The sequence below is a fragment of the Acomys russatus genome, chromosome 9, assembly GCF_903995435.1.
Source record: "Acomys russatus chromosome 9, mAcoRus1.1, whole genome shotgun sequence".
Classification (NCBI taxonomy): domain Eukaryota; kingdom Metazoa; phylum Chordata; class Mammalia; order Rodentia; family Muridae; genus Acomys; species Acomys russatus.
This window is the reverse complement of record NC_067145.1, coordinates 53,646,783-53,662,610: the sequence shown is the minus strand read 5'-3', so window position 1 is coordinate 53,662,610 and position 15,828 is coordinate 53,646,783. Positions and strand designations below refer to the sequence as shown.

General features: G+C 38.8%; 1 protein-coding gene across 1 annotated transcript in view; it reads right to left on the bottom strand.

Annotated features, from left to right (window-relative positions):
• Upf2 (UPF2 regulator of nonsense mediated mRNA decay) overlaps positions 1-15,828 on the bottom strand; it is a 103,129-nt gene that overhangs the window by 60,885 nt on the left and 26,416 nt on the right. The window contains exons 5-7 of the mRNA XM_051151359.1: positions 12,147-12,341; positions 7,970-8,119; positions 4,943-5,046 (exon numbers count right to left, since the gene is read on the bottom strand). Of these exons, the coding sequence (XP_051007316.1) occupies positions 4,943-5,046; positions 7,970-8,119; positions 12,147-12,341 (449 nt within the window). The remainder of the gene's footprint in view (positions 1-4,942; positions 5,047-7,969; positions 8,120-12,146; positions 12,342-15,828) is intronic.

Sequence of the window (15,828 nt, the reverse complement as noted above, 5' to 3'; positions counted from 1 at the left end):
AAGAATATTTAGCTTAAATAAAGAAAGCTACTAGTGGCCAGGGGTGGAGACTGGTTCCAGAAATCTCCCCAGATATGCAAATTTTCAGATGCTTAAGTTGTTTATGTTAAACAGCATTGTTTTTTTGCCTGTAACTTTTAGGTACATATTCTCATATACTTTAAATCATCTCTAGATTAATGACAGTAACACAATGTAAATGCTTTATAAACAGGGATAGATGATGATGACTTTTAAAAAAAAAGGTGTATGTGTTTAGGACAGATGCAGTTTTTCCCTCAAAACTATTTACTATCTGTGGTTGGCTGAATCCACAGAGGGGAACCAGCAAATATGGAGGGATGCCTATACTTACTTTGTTTTATCTATCTAAATGAATTTCAGAAAAATACACGAAGCAGTTACTTTTTTTCTGTAGCCCTGGCTGTGCAGGAACTCACTCTATAGACCAGGCTGGCCTCGAATGTCACCTGCTTCTGCCTCCTGAGTGCATGGGATTAAAGGTCCAGACAAGACTTTCTTTTTTTTAAACGTAATTATCAAAGGCCAGTTGGACACACAAAGAGAAAGCTGTGTTGAAGTGTTCTACATAGGATACTGGCAAGAGGACTCAAGGATAAGGCACTTTCTGCCAAACTTGACAGTGTGAGTTTAATCCCCTGGACCTAATACCCAGTAGAAGAAGAAAGTCAACTTCCTTAAGTTATCCTCTGAGCTCCCAGGAACAGTGCTCTAATGCCCTCCCTCCCCTCCCCTACCTCTCTCATATACACAATAATTAAGTGTACACAAAAATTTAATGTTCCACATATCAGAAGCTAAGCACAGAATGCCAAAATTAGTACACACAGAACTGATGTGACATTAAAACAAAACAAAACAAAAAAACCACTCGAATTAAAAAAAAAAAATCCAGAATTAATATATTTGAAGATATCTTAAGATATCTGGGGCTGGGCGTGGTGGTGCACGTCTTTAATCCCAGCACTTGGGAGGCAGAGGCAGGCGGATCACTGTGAGTTCTAGGCCAGCCTGGTCTACAAAGCGAGTCTAGGACAGCCAAGGCTAACACAGAGAGACCGTGTCTCGAAAAACAAAACAACAAAAAATATATAAGGACATGGTGGCACACACCTGTGTACTCAAGACACAGAGGCAGAGCAGTGACTTCCAGGCCAGTCAGTGTCTGCCATATAAGGACAAAGGGAAGCAAGTAAGGTTGATCGTATTTGTTTGTTGGGAAACCCATTAAGAAGATTTTTAAAAAACTTGTTTCAAATGTACAAGTAAATAAACTACAACTCTATAATCAATGTTTTACTTTAAACAAAGATAAGTTTTTCTAGTCATCACATTCATGGGGAAAAATGAATGGCATTCCTCACAGAAGTCACTTACGAAAATTCTTTACTTTGGTGTAGATGATTATATATATACTTATATATATAAACATATATATATATATACACACACATATATAAATAAAAGAAAAAGTCAAAAGTGAATTGTCTGAGTTTTACCCACAAAAGTAAACACTTTCTGTGATGGGAACAAGGTAAGAACCAAGTAGGCTCATGACGCATTTGAACGGACAGTGAGTAACCCATGTGTATTGTTTGTGCTTATATTTCAGATTGTAAATTTCGGCAGATTTCAGAACAATAACAGTAACTAGAGAAGCCAAACATGTCTTTGATTTACTTAAGAATGATGAGAGATGGCACAGCAATTAAGCGCATTGGCTGCTCTTCCAGAGGACGTGGGTTCAATTCCCAGCACCCATAAGGAGGCTTAACAACTATCTATAACTGAGTTCTGGGTATTTGACAACCTCTTCTGGCCTCTGTGGGCACCAGATACGCACATTATACACAGACAAAACACCACACTCATAAAATAAATATTTTTTTTTTAAAAAGTGGAAAAGAAAATTAAAGAAAAAGATTACAATGTTAAGTCAAGGAAACTTAATTTTTTTTTCTCATTATTACATATACTGGTTAACAGATCTGAGGGTAAAGGCACTCACCACAAGCCTTACTTAAGCTCATGCCTCAGAATCCACACTATAGGAGAAACCAACACCTAACCCCAAGCAAGTATGTAGCAAAGGTGTTCACACATACACAATAAAGAAAATGTCTAAAACAAAACAAAATAAATGAGTTCAAATCCAGCCTAGTCACAAAGTGAGTTAGTCCAGGACAGCCAGGGCTTCATAGAGAAACACTTTCTGGGGAAAAAAAAAAAAAAAAAACCAACAAAAACAAACAAACAAACAAAAAGTGGGGCTGTGGTGGTACACACCAATACTCAAGAGTCAGAGGCAAGCAGATCTCTGAGTTTGAAGACAGCCTGGTCTACAAAGTGAGTTCCAAGATAGCCACAGCTACACAGAGAAACCTTGTCTCAAAACAAAACAAGAAAGGAAGAAAAAAAAAAAAGAAAATTCAGGGTACCCAGGTTGCACTCCCAGGACACATTTTGCATCATTAACGGCTGCCTGTAACTCCTGACTCCCTATTCTGGCTTCCAAGGGCACCAACCCACCTCACATATATTCTCTCTCTCTTCTCTCTCTCTCTCTCTCTTCTCTCTTCTCTCTCTCTCTCTCTCTCTCACACACACACACACACACACAAACAAAAACAAAAAAAACCTAAAACTAAAAAATAAAAGTACGGAAATAAAGTATTTCTGACTAAGAACCAACTTATGCCATGGAGGTAGCTCACTGATAGAGTACTGCCTAGCATGTACAAGGCCTTGGGTTTAATCCCCAACACCGGGAAAAAATAAAATTCTTCTCAGTGATCACAATTTTTTTTTTCTTTTGAGACAGGGCTTTACAATATAGTAGTACATATACAGCCCAGACTATCTTCAAATTCTCAATCCTACCTCTCTCTCGTGAGTGATAAGATTCCCTCATCACGTGTGGAATCTATTATATCAATCAGCATTTCATGTTCGTTTACATGATTTTTAGCAGTGTACACAGGTAACAAAGTAATGGCTTATAGCCATGTATAACTTATAAACATACACATGGTATTCTTAAACTACACTATTTAACATCACAGAAATCTTCCAGAGAAAAATACTGTGAATAAAATTTCTTCAGAAAAGAACTAAGAAACTGTTAAGCTTTAAAAACTCTAATTGAGTCACTGAAAATCAGTATTTTTAGCTTTTCTTGAAGTAACACCGTAATTTGTCGGTTTCAGAAGCCTTTCTGTTAAATAAGTATACCCACAGAAGCCCATTATCTCCTAATAGAATGGCATTCTATGATGACAACAACTTGAACATGCAACTCAATCAAGCCAGTTCTTTTCTTTATCATTTATTTATTTTTATTTTTATATACATTGGTATTCTGCCTGCATGTATGTCTGTGTGAGGGTGTCAGATCATGGAGTTACAGACAGGTGTGAGCAGCCATGTGGGTGCTGGGATTTGAACCCAGGTCCTTTGGAAGAGCAGTCAATGCTCTTAATTGCTGAGCCATCTCTCCAGTCTCCAAACCAGTATTTCCCTTTAGACAATTCTGATACAGAAGGGCTTTACAATTTGTCAGATTAAAAAGATATATACATATGACAGCTAATCTTGGTTATAAACTAGACAGACCTGGGAAGAAACTTCAAATGAGGCACTGCCTCCATCAGACTGTCTGTGGGCATAACTATAGGGCATTTTCTTGATTGCTACCTGAGGCAGGAGGCCCCAGCCTGTTAAAGGGAAGTGTCCTCCCCTATAACCTCATTGTCCTTAGGCAGGTGGGCATTAGCCCAGCAGCAAGCCAATAAGCAGCAGTCCTCTATAGCTTCTGCTTCACGCTCCTGCACTATTTCAGTACCATTCCCTCAAGGATGACTGGAGCCTACAGGATGAAAAAGAATTCTTTTCCTCCCCAAGCTGCTTTTGATCAGTGTTTATCACAGCAACAGAGAAGCAAACTAGAATAATATGTGTCCAAATACAATGAGTTGCAAAGTCCAGGCAATCCTGAGTCTACACGGCAAGTTCCATGGTAGATTGGACTAAATATCAAGACCGTCTTACAAAACAGAACAAAAATCTGATGATTAAAAAAAAGAAAAAAAATATATGGATGCATAATCTAAAGTTGAAATGTAATAAAATTACTTATTTTTACAGAATGAGTAAGGTTATTACATGAAAGTTAACTTTTTAAAAATTACATTTCATAGAAGGAAAGAATAAAATGATGCTAATGCTTTTTCATTCATGTACAATCCTAGCAACAACCCTTACCATCATGTTTGCCAACACCAAAACAGTAAAAGGTGGAGCACTCTGAATATTATGAAGAGAGTGGTGGCCTTGGGTGCCAACGGAAATCACACAGCACATTTCAAGAAACTGTCATCTAAAACCACATTTTTAAAACTAAAGGTCCCTGTGTGAAGGGGAAAGGCATCAGGACAATAGGAATCTAGAGCTAGTTCCACTTCCAAAGAAAGAATGTACAGCTAGCTCCAATTTCATCTTCATTTACTATGGGTTCTCACAAAGACTCCTTCTGAAAAAATGGTTCACTGTATAGTTTGCAACAGCTGAAACCACTGATACTTGACATGTAAGACTCTTCAAGGTCTATGTGCTTTTGTAAAATTATGTAAGGATAAGAATACCTTGTCAAAGGACTGCAGGCAACTAAGGGATGCTGAGAGTAGGCAAAGCGGTCCTCCCCCAGAAAGAAGCAACCTCCCAAATTTCTGCATCTATGCATATACATATATTCAACAGTAACAAAATTTTAAAAGGGCCAGGAACTTGAGAGCATGAGAGATGACAACATAAGAGGAGTTGGAGAAAGAAAAGGGAATGGAAAGAAATAATGTAATTTTAATAAATAAAATAAAATAAAATAAATTTAATTAAACAAAAAAATTCATTAAAAAAAAAAGAATACCTTGTCAATTAGATCTCGGTTGACACAGTTGGGCAACTGCTGGAGGAAAGCATCTACTATGAGTTTGAGATGAGATCCAGTGCTGGCTTCTTCATCTTCTTGTTCTAATATAAAATTAGTTTTTTGATAGGTTAAACAAACAAAGAAAAAAAGCAAGCATCCAACTGTTAAGTGATCTAAGAAATGAACCATCTAGAGGATATGTGTGTACGGTATGTGCACATGTATGTGTGCTGATGTCTATGCCTTTGCAGGAGCCAGAAGGGGCAGAGGGGAATCAGGTGTCCAGTCTCTTACTGAACCTTTGGCAAGTGCCAATGATACTCTGATCTCTGCTCTCCAGATTCTGGAGTGATAAGCATGACAAAGGCAATGTTCACCTTGTTATATGGGTACTGGGATCCAACTCTAGTCCTTAAAGTTATGCAACAAATGTTCTTTACCACTAAGCCATCTCTGCAGCCCAGAGAAAAACACTTTGTAAGGTACTTCTAGAGGGCTGGGGATATTGGTGACATCCCTAAATTCATAATACCAAGTCATTATAACACTTCATTCAGATACCAGCTATAAATAACTTTTACCCTTACACACACACACATACACACACACACACACACACACACACAGTCTATTCATAATAGAAATATAGATTACAGTAAATCCAGTACTTTTATCTACCTGACATTTATATCCTCATGTTCTCCAATTAAAAGCACTACCAAGTCTTACCTTTAAAGAACTAAGCTTCCCTGTTCTATGTAAGTTTGAGGATGGCCCCTGCTGAAGCACAGCACACTATTATCCACTGGGCCAACTGTATAAGCCCAGCATACAATTAAAGTCCTTCTGTGATATTTATACACAGATGGTGAAAGAAACTCTGTTCTTTTAATATCATTAACTGGTATGATTTGGGCCTGGGGAATTCACCAACCATGTCTACCCCTCTCCTTGTGATATAGAAGAAATCTCCTGTATAAAACAACGAAGCAAACAGTGAAAAAGTAAAGACAAACATTGTACCCTTCTATTTAAAAATCCTAACAAGGGGTGGAAAGCACTTAGCACTGCTGCTCTTAGACAGCCCACAGCTACCTGTAACTCCAGCTCTTCTTCTGGCCCCTGTGGGCACCTGCACACATGCATGGCATACATTCATATGGATACGTAGATGTACAAGTAAAAATAACTCTTTTTTTTAAAAAAATCAAGCCGGGTTTGGCGGTGCACACCTTTAATCCCAGCACTTGGGAGGCAGAGGCAGGTGGGATCACTGTGACTTTGAGGCCAACCTGGTCTAGAGACCGAGTTCCAGTACAGCCAGCTCTACAGAGAAACCTTGTTTAAGAAATAAAAATAAGCCAGGGTGTGGTGGCGCACGCCTTTAATCCCAGCACTCAGGAGACAGAGGCAAGCAGATCGCTGTGAGTTCGAGGCCAGCCTGGTCTATAAAGCAAGTCCAGGACAGCCAAGGCTGCACAGAGAAACCCTGTCTCAAAAAACAAAACAAAAACAAAAACAAAAAAAAGAAAGAACAAACAAACAAAAGAATCCTAACAAACTCAATTGTTGCTGGAGATGTAAGCTCATTGGTATAGCACTTGCTTAGCCTTGAATTTGATTCCCTCACACTGTAAAAAATACAATAAAATAAAATAAGATATAAGGCTGGACAGATGCCTCAGAGGTTGGGAGCACTAGCTGTTCTTCCAAAGGTTCTAACTTCAACTCCCAGCAACCACATGGTAGCTCACAACCATCTATAATGAGATCTGGTGCTCTCTTCTGGCCTGCAGTTGTACATGCAGGCAAAACATTCTATATGTAATAAATAAATAAATATTTTTAAAAATAAGATATTAAAAATAAAATCAAAAGAAAATATTTAGAAAAACAATAAATGTACTTATTAATAAACAGAAAACAACTCAGTTTAAAAGATAGGTAAATAAATAACACTGATCTGAGCACTCAGGAGGCAGAGGCAGAGGGGAGAGGCAGAGGCAGGTAGATCTCTGAGTTCAAGGCCAGCCTGGTCTACAAAGCGAGTTCCAGAGAAACCCTGCTTAGTGTGTGGGGGGGGGGGGGGGGGGAGGGAAGATGAGACTGGACAACCACTGACACAATGAAATCCTAGTCACTTTTAACTCTACAATTTAGAGTAACTTTCGAACACATTTATGATAAGTATCTTAATAATGACAGTAAGAGACTTAAAATATTCAGGGATGGGGAGATAATTTAGTGCAGGTAAAGTACTTCTGATGTAAGTGCAAGGGCCTGAGTTTGACTCCTCAGAAACCTCAGAGGTCAGGCACTGAGCACACCTCTGTAACCTCACTGTTCCTATGGGAAGATGGGAGGTGAAGACAGGAGAATCTCTACAAATTCACAGGCCAGGCAGCCTGGCCTAGGAAGCAGAAAACTAAAAACAGGTCCTGTCTAAAAGAAGGTGAAAATCAAGTACTGACACCTGATTTCCATATACATGCCACCTCCCCCAACACACAACACACACACACACACACACACACACACAAAATACTGAGCACAATGTAATTAAGTTGTTGATAAAATATTTTGACATACTTATAATTAAAATATTTGTAATAAATATGACCAGTAAAGCTAAAAGTCACATAATATTAATATCTTACCCTAAATCAAATTCTACCTAGTGACTGAGTAAAGACAACAGAAAAATAGATAATTAGAAAACCAAATTGGGGCAGTAGTTAAGTACACTTGTTACTTTTACAGAGGCTCAGGGTTCAGTTCCCATCATCCACAGGGCTCATAACCATCCCTAACTCCAATTTCAGGGGATCTGATGCTCTCTTCTGAATGGGCATGGGCACCAGGAACACAAATGGTACACATATGAACATACAAGCCAAACACCCGTACAGGTAAAATAAACCAAAAAAAGTAAGAAAACAACAGAGAATTAAAAAGAAAAAATTCATATTTTAAGGCAAAATGTGTGAAAAATAACCAATAAAAACTGATGCAACAGCCCATTACCTTGTTCATCAAGGAGTTTCTTTGTAAGGTCTTCAGCTTCATCTCCACCTTCTAATTCCAATGTATCATCATTAATTTCTAGATTTTCCAATTCAAGTTCCAAATCATCAGGACTTGAAGCCTCCTTATTATCCTTTGGTTCTCTTGTCTCTGCTTTAAAAAAAGAATGGGAAACTGGAGTATATTGGTAGAATATTTGCCTAGCAGGCAGGGGACCTTGGATTCAATATAGCAAAAAAATAATAAAAACATATGAAAACTACGAAAATTTCTGAATTCAAGGTCAGTTCAAAATCCTGCTACGGAGCTGGGGCGAAGACTTGGCAGCTGAGAATACTGGCTGCCCTTCCAGAGGCCCTCAGTTTGATTTCCAGCATCACATGATAGTTCACAACTGTCTATAACAACAATCCCAGGGGATCCAACACGTCTTCTGGCCTCCAAGGGCACTAGGAATGCATGTGGTGCACAGACATACATGCAGGCAAAACATCCACACATAAACAGACAACAAACTTTTTAGATCCTGCTATGAAAATATTACAAAAAAAAAAAAATCTATGTAGCTTTTCTAAATTGTTTTAAATCCTGCCACAAAAAAATTAGAGAAAGATTAGCAAGTCTAGATAACTTGTCTAAAATATAGGTATATATCTGGCAATTATGAATGAAAACTAAATAAAGATTTTTATGAAATAGATTGAGCTTATTGAGAGGCCAACTTCTTCAGTTCTTACGTCATTTGTCCACTGAAGAGAAGAAAGGAAAAAAAGGAGGAAGAGAGGGATGAAGGCATGCTAGCTAGCTGGCTTACATTTTATCAGCTCTATACTGAAGGTATGAAATAGCCAGGCGTGGCGGCACACACCTTTAATCCCAGCACTTGGGAGGCAGAGGCAGGCGTATCTCTCTGAGTTCGAGGCCAGCCTGGTCTACAAAGTGAGCCCAGGGCAGCCAGGGCTACACAGAGAAACCCTGTCTTGAAAAACCAAAAAGCAAAAACCAAAAAACAGCCACCCCCCCAAAAAAAAACAACAATGGAAAGACCCAAACAAACAAAGAAAAATGACCAGAAATAAACAAAACAGAAGCAAACTTTACTTCAAAAAATTTGGCAAAATGTTGATATCTGTAGAGGTTGAGTGACAGGTAAATATGAGGTTCATCAAACTAGCTTTTATTTTCTCCTTGAGATTTAAAAAAAAAAAAAAAAAAAAAATATATATATATATATATATATATATATATAGAGAGAGAGAGAGAGAGAGAGAGAGTGTGTGTGTGTGTGAGAGAGAGAGAGAGAGAGAGAGAGAGAGAGGGGATGGATATGAGAGAATGAATGGTAATGTGTGCTTCTGTGGCTCATCCCTGTCATATCAGCACTCAGAATGAAGAAAGGCTAATACAAGTGCAAGGCCAATCTGGGATACATAAGAAGTTCTAGGCCATCCTGGACTAACAGAGAGAGAGAGAGAGAGAGAGAGAGAGAGAGAGAGAGAGAGAGAGAGAGATCGATCCTGTCTCAAAATAAATACATAAATAAATTTAAGGACTCAAGGTCAAAAGCAAGCACACACACACAAAATAAAAATTGCTTTTAAATGTATATTTCAACCACCTAAAATATTATCAGTTTCATATTTTCTATCCTAATTTCTGCAATAAAGGAAGGAATGTTTTACATCATGTTACTCAATGCCATACTACAGGTGTAAAAAAGGAAGCTCTACAGAAAACTTTAGCTACCTCTAAAAGCAGACAGACCATACTAACTCATTCTCTCATTCCCCAATTATTTACTGAATCCCTAGTATTCAACTACATACTGTTCTAAACACCAGAGATATAACTTGACTATAATAAGCCAAAAAGCACTTCCCATATGAAGCATGTTATTTACTCCTCAATGTTTACTAAAATCTTATTATCAAAAGAATATTTACAGGTTGGCAAGATGGCTCAGCAGGAAAAGGCACTTGCTACCAAGCCAATCTGATTTTGCTCCCAAGAGCCAACACAGTGGAAAAAATGAGAACTGACTCCCCAAAGCAGCCCTCTGCCTTCCACATGTGTGCCATGGCACAGGTGTACACATATACGAAAAAATAACAAACAATATCCTTTATCAAAAAACATTTACTGCACAGGGTGACTGCTCAATGCTAAGTGCTTACCTAGCATGCCTCAGCCGCTGGTTAAGAAAACAAACAACAAGAAACCATTTACCAATGAGCTACTACACATTCACAACCTATGCTAAGATGCTGAATGCTGAAAAGAAAGAAAAATCTTAAAATATGACTCCTATACATCTAAGAAATGTGTACTTTACAGCAAGTTAAACTAATGTTCATGAGGAAGTCAAGTGGGGTATAGTGGAGGACATATTGTAAGTAATGTTTGAAAGGCCCAAGGCAAAACTGGCTTACTTCAGAGACTAAATGTTTAGGATAGAAAAGTAAAGGTATAAGATGCACAAAGTGGTAAGTCTGAGACAACTATGCAGTGTTTTAGAGACAACAATAAATTTTAAACTGGGGGTGGGAGGTGGTGGGGTGGAGAGACTATACTGGGCAGGTGGCACTTCCTCTAATCCCAGCACTCCAGAGGTAGAGACAAGCAGTTTTCTTCAAGTTTGAGGCCAGCCTGATTTACACAGAGAGTTCAAGGACTGCCAAGAATATAAAGTGAGACCCTGTCTCTCAGAAAGAATCCAATAACAAAACAAACAAGGAAAAAAAAAAAAAAAAAAAAAGAATACCAATAGTAAGAAGGGCTGGAGAGATGACTCGGCAATTAAGAGCACCGCCGTCCTTATGGAGGCCTCAGGTTCATTCCCAGAACCCACATGGCAGCCCAGAGTTGCTTATAACTCCAGTTTCAGGGATCCAGTTCCTTCTTTTGGCCTCCTCAGGACCTGAACACACACGGTACATTTAAATACATGCAGGCAACGTTCACGCACATAAAATAAATCTTTAAAAAATATATTGGTAAGGAGGGTAAAAATAATTTTAAAGAAGACATAGAAAAGAGTAACAGCTAAAAAGCAAGCAAGCAGGAGCAGACAGGACAGTAGCTTAGATCAGAACAGGAGCACAAACTGGGCACAGTGATGCACACCTATAATCCAGCACTCTGGAGGCAGAGGCAGAGGCAGGCGGGTCTCTGTGAGTTCCAGGACAGCCTGATCTACAGAGCAAGTCCAGAAGTTCAAGATAGGCAAGGCTGCACAGAGAAACCCTGTCTCGAAATGTACCGCCCCCCCCCCGCCAAAAAACATAAAGATGAATTTGAAAAACAAAGGTTAGCCAGCATCAACACCTCCTACTCTATTAATAGTTTCAGACTTTTAGATTTCTCTCAACTAACTCTCTCACAGAGACCTGAATAGATCAAGCCTTAAAAAAAGTATGTAGAAAGATAAGTACACAAAACCTATGCTTGCTGAGGAAAACTCCTGTGTTGTAAGATCTCACATGACTTCATTGTAAGATAATAAATATAAACACCTTCAAATCAATTCAGACTAATGTAAATATACTGGCTCCCGTAAAGATAAACTCACTGGTTAGGAAGATAGCCCAGTGGGTAGGAGCACTTGTACAAGAATGGGTTCTAAACCCTAGCATCCATGTAAAAACACAGATTTGGCACTACGTATGGGTGTGTCAGGGAGACACAGGATGATGATGGAGCAGACACAGGAAGGCTTTCTGACTGCCAACTTAGCTCCAGATTCATAAGAGACCCTGAAGAGAATATCATGTAAAGTAACAGAGGAGGACACACAAAGTCTTCCACATGTGTGCACACCAACCAAACATGGTAACACAGCCCTTTAATGCTTTGTTCCTCATTATCATTCACTTAATCTAACGCTCATAGCACCAGTGTGTGCTTTCAAACACATACCAATCTGAAGCTCATTTCTACAGCATGGAATATCAACTGTTTCCTTGAGAATCTACCTTTGGAAGGTGGGTAACATGGCTCAGCTGGTAAAACACTTGCCCTGTAAGCCTGACAACCACATTCAATCCCTGGAACCCAAATAAAGATAGAAAAAAAGAACTGACTCTGTAAAGTTGTCCTCTGACCTCTGTGCACCACCCCAAACCCCTGGCACACAATACATATGCATAGTAATAATAAATAACATTTAAAAATAGTTTACCTTTGGAATCATCTTTGTTAGAATCTTTGTTCTGACTTTTTTCATTGTCTTTAAACAAGATGGCTGGAACAAATGCTTTCAAATCAATGAGGTTTTCATAGAAATTCCGAGCATCTTCATCTTCCCATATGCCGCCTTCTAAGTCATACTCTCCAGGTTTACCAGGTGTAAATATATCAATTCCAGGTCCATGTTCTACAATAAAATAAACCATGAGCAGAAAACAGCATTTCAGAAAGAGCATGATAAACATAGCAGTATGCTTTTTATTTTCCATTTTGTAGCTAATAAATCTCTATTGTTTCAAGTGACTAGATAGTCTTTAATCAACAAGCACTTGAGACTACAAATGAATCTTTTTTATTGTTTTGTTTTGTTGAGACAAGGTTTCTCTGTGTAGCCCTGGCTTTCCCTGATCTCACTCTGTAGACCAGCTTTGTCTTGAACTCAAGAAATCTGCCTGCCTCTGCCTCCCTAGTGCTGGGTTAAAGACTAGTGCCACTATGCTTGGCTTTTTTAAAAGATTTATTTCATTTATTCTTATTTATGTATATGTATGTGCACCTGCATGAATTTATTTGATTCCCTGGAACTGGAGTTACAGATGCCTAATGTGAGTGCTAGGCACCCAACCTGGGTCCTTTGGAAGAGCAGTTGTACTCAACCACTAAACCATCTTTCCAGTCAATGATCACCTATTCTAATTATTATAATTAAAACATGCGTGTGTGTGTGTGTGTGTGTGTGTGTGTGTGTGTGTGTGTGTGTACATGTGTGCTGCAAAGTTTGAGCTGGAGGTCAGAAGACAATTTTCGAGAGTCAGCTCTCTCTTCCCAACTTTATGCGGATTTGGGGGATGAAATTCAGGTTGTCGGGCTTACCCACTGAGCCACCTCACATGCCCAGTTACCTGTGACTTTAGTTTGGAGATAAGTACAAAAAGAATAAAGCCTGCAGATGGAATCATGATTATGAAGTAGGAATTTTATTTATTTTTATGTTCTTAGCTTGTTACTCTATGGTTGTTCTATGTAAAGGGAGAGCAAGGAGGGGGAAATGGAAATGAATACAGACATAGTTTTTCATTCTCAAGAGATTATATTGGGAGGGGAGGCTAGAGATATAGCTTATTGACAGAGTGCTGACTTAGCATGTCCGAGGGGAAAAGAAAGATTTGCAGCACAGGCCTGATCTTCAGAATGTATGTAAGGGTGGGAAGAGAAAACAAATAATTCCATAGAGTTGTCCTCTGGTCCCCACGTGTGCTGTGGCACACGCAAGCTCTACACACACACACACACACACACACACACACACACACACACACACACACACACACACACTCTCTCTCTCACACAAAATAAATACTACAAATAATCATGTGTATTAAAATTAACCCTGCAGAAAGTTAATTATTCACTAAGTATCATTTAATAAAAAGAACAGTGGGACTGAAGAGATGGCTCAGAGGTTAAGAGCACTGACTGCTCTTCCAGAGGTCCTGAGTTCAATTCTCAGCAAAAACATGTGGCTAATCACCAACTATACCCTCTAATGCCCTCTTCTGTCATGCAGGTGTACATGAAGATAGAGTAGTGTATACACAGTAATAAATAAATAAATCTTAAAAAAAGAAAAAGAGTAGCCGGGCCCAGGACTCGGGAGGCAGAGGCAGACAGATCTCTACTAAGAGAAACCCTGTCTCGAAAAACCAAAAAAAAAAAAAAAAAAAAAAAAAAAAAAAAAAAAAGAAAAAGAGCAGCAAAAGAACAAAACACTGGCTCTTTGTAATTCTTTGCACTCCTTGTAAATAATGTATTCTGACAGAGCCTTACTAGGGCATTAAACCCATATACCAAAAAGACAAACACTGACAGATTCACTAGTTCTATTTAACAAAAAACAGTTAGGACAGAGATCAGCTTTTAAGACATTCTGCAGCTTGGCATGGTAGCACACACTTGTAATCCCAGCACTTGGGGAGGCAGAGGCAGGCAGATCTCTGTGAGTTCCAGGCCAGCCTAATCTGTAAATCAAGTCCAGGACAGCCAAGGCGGAGAAACCCTGTCTTGGGGAAAAAAACAAACAAAAAAACTCTGCGGTGCTGGAGAGATGGCTCCGCAGTTAAGAACACTGACTGCTCTTCCAGAAGACTCAGGTTCAATTCCTAGCACCCACATGGCAGCTCACAGCTGTTTGTAACTCCAAGATATGACATCCTCACACAGACATACATGCAGGCAAAACACCAATGCACATAAAGTAAAAATAAACAGTTTTTTTTTTTTAAAAAAATCTGCAGCAGGAAGGCAAATCCTATATAGTGAAAACTTATCTTGAAAACAAAACCCTCTGGAACAGGGAGATTTGATGAGTTTTCAGGCTGGTGAAAGAACATTTTTTCTTTCTTTCTTTTTCTTTTCTTTTTTTTTTTTTTTTTTTTTTTCTTTTCTTTTCTTTTCAAAACAGGGTCTGTGTGTGTAGCCATAGCTGTCCTGGATTCACTTTGTAGACCCGGTTGGCCTCAAACTTACAGTGATCCACCCGCCTCCGCCTCCCGAGTGCTAGGAGAAAGAACACTTCTATATACAGAAAGGGTTGGTTACTCACCCTCACTTCACAGGGACAGTGTTCTAAGAGCTCATCCTCTTCATTGCATATCTGTATCCTTTACAGCTTTTCATTATAATCTGATAAAGTACAATATTTCCCTGAGCTCTATGAGCCATTTTAGGAAATTATCAAATCACATGAGGTACCCACAGAAACTCTGCTTTCTATGGCTCATCAGAATAAGTGGGTCTTTATACACAGTCCTGGCTGTTCTGGAAATCACTACATAGTCCAGGCTGGCCTCAAACCCACAAAGATACACCTGCCCCTGCCTCCTGAGTGCTCAGATTAAAGGCAAGGGCCACCACAGCCACCTAGAATCTAGTTCTTTATTTGTGATAGTTAACACTAATTCTAGAGTGTGTCAGAAATGAAGTTTAAGATATACAAATCATATCAGAGAACTGGCTAGTATGGTATTTCTTTCAAGAGTAATGTTCTGTGGGAGATTGTAGAAAAGTGTGTGTGTGCATGTGTGTGTGTGTGTTTTAGAAAAGTTCTATATACTAATAGAAGACAAAAACTGATAGTGTCCAAGCAGATAAATAAGAAAATAACAAAAAATAAAAACCCTGCTGGCCTGGAACTCACTCTGTAGACCAGACTGGCCTCAAACTCAGAGATCCACCTCTTCCTCCTGAGTCCTGGAATTACACTATTGCCCAGATCCTGACTCCACCCCCCAAAACAACTCTTAATCTTAGTACTAATCAGAATAAAGCTAAATGAAACAAACATTTATCACTTTGATCCTTTATTGTTATGAAATATTTTGTTGCCTCAAAATTCTTTCAAAGAATGTAGACCTCAGAAGTAACAGTAAGCAAGCAATTCTTAGATATATTGATACCAAGATCTTAGGCTTACCAATTTTCAGAACTTAGACCAATAAACTTATTGTTTATAAATTATCCCAACCATAATACTTCATTCCAATAGCTAGAATAGACTAGGACAATTAAATAATATTTAATGGGGCTGGAGAGATGGCTCAGTAGTTAAAGAGTACTGGCTGCTCTCCCAGGGGTCCTGAGTTCAATTCCCAGCAACCACATGGTGGATCTCAACC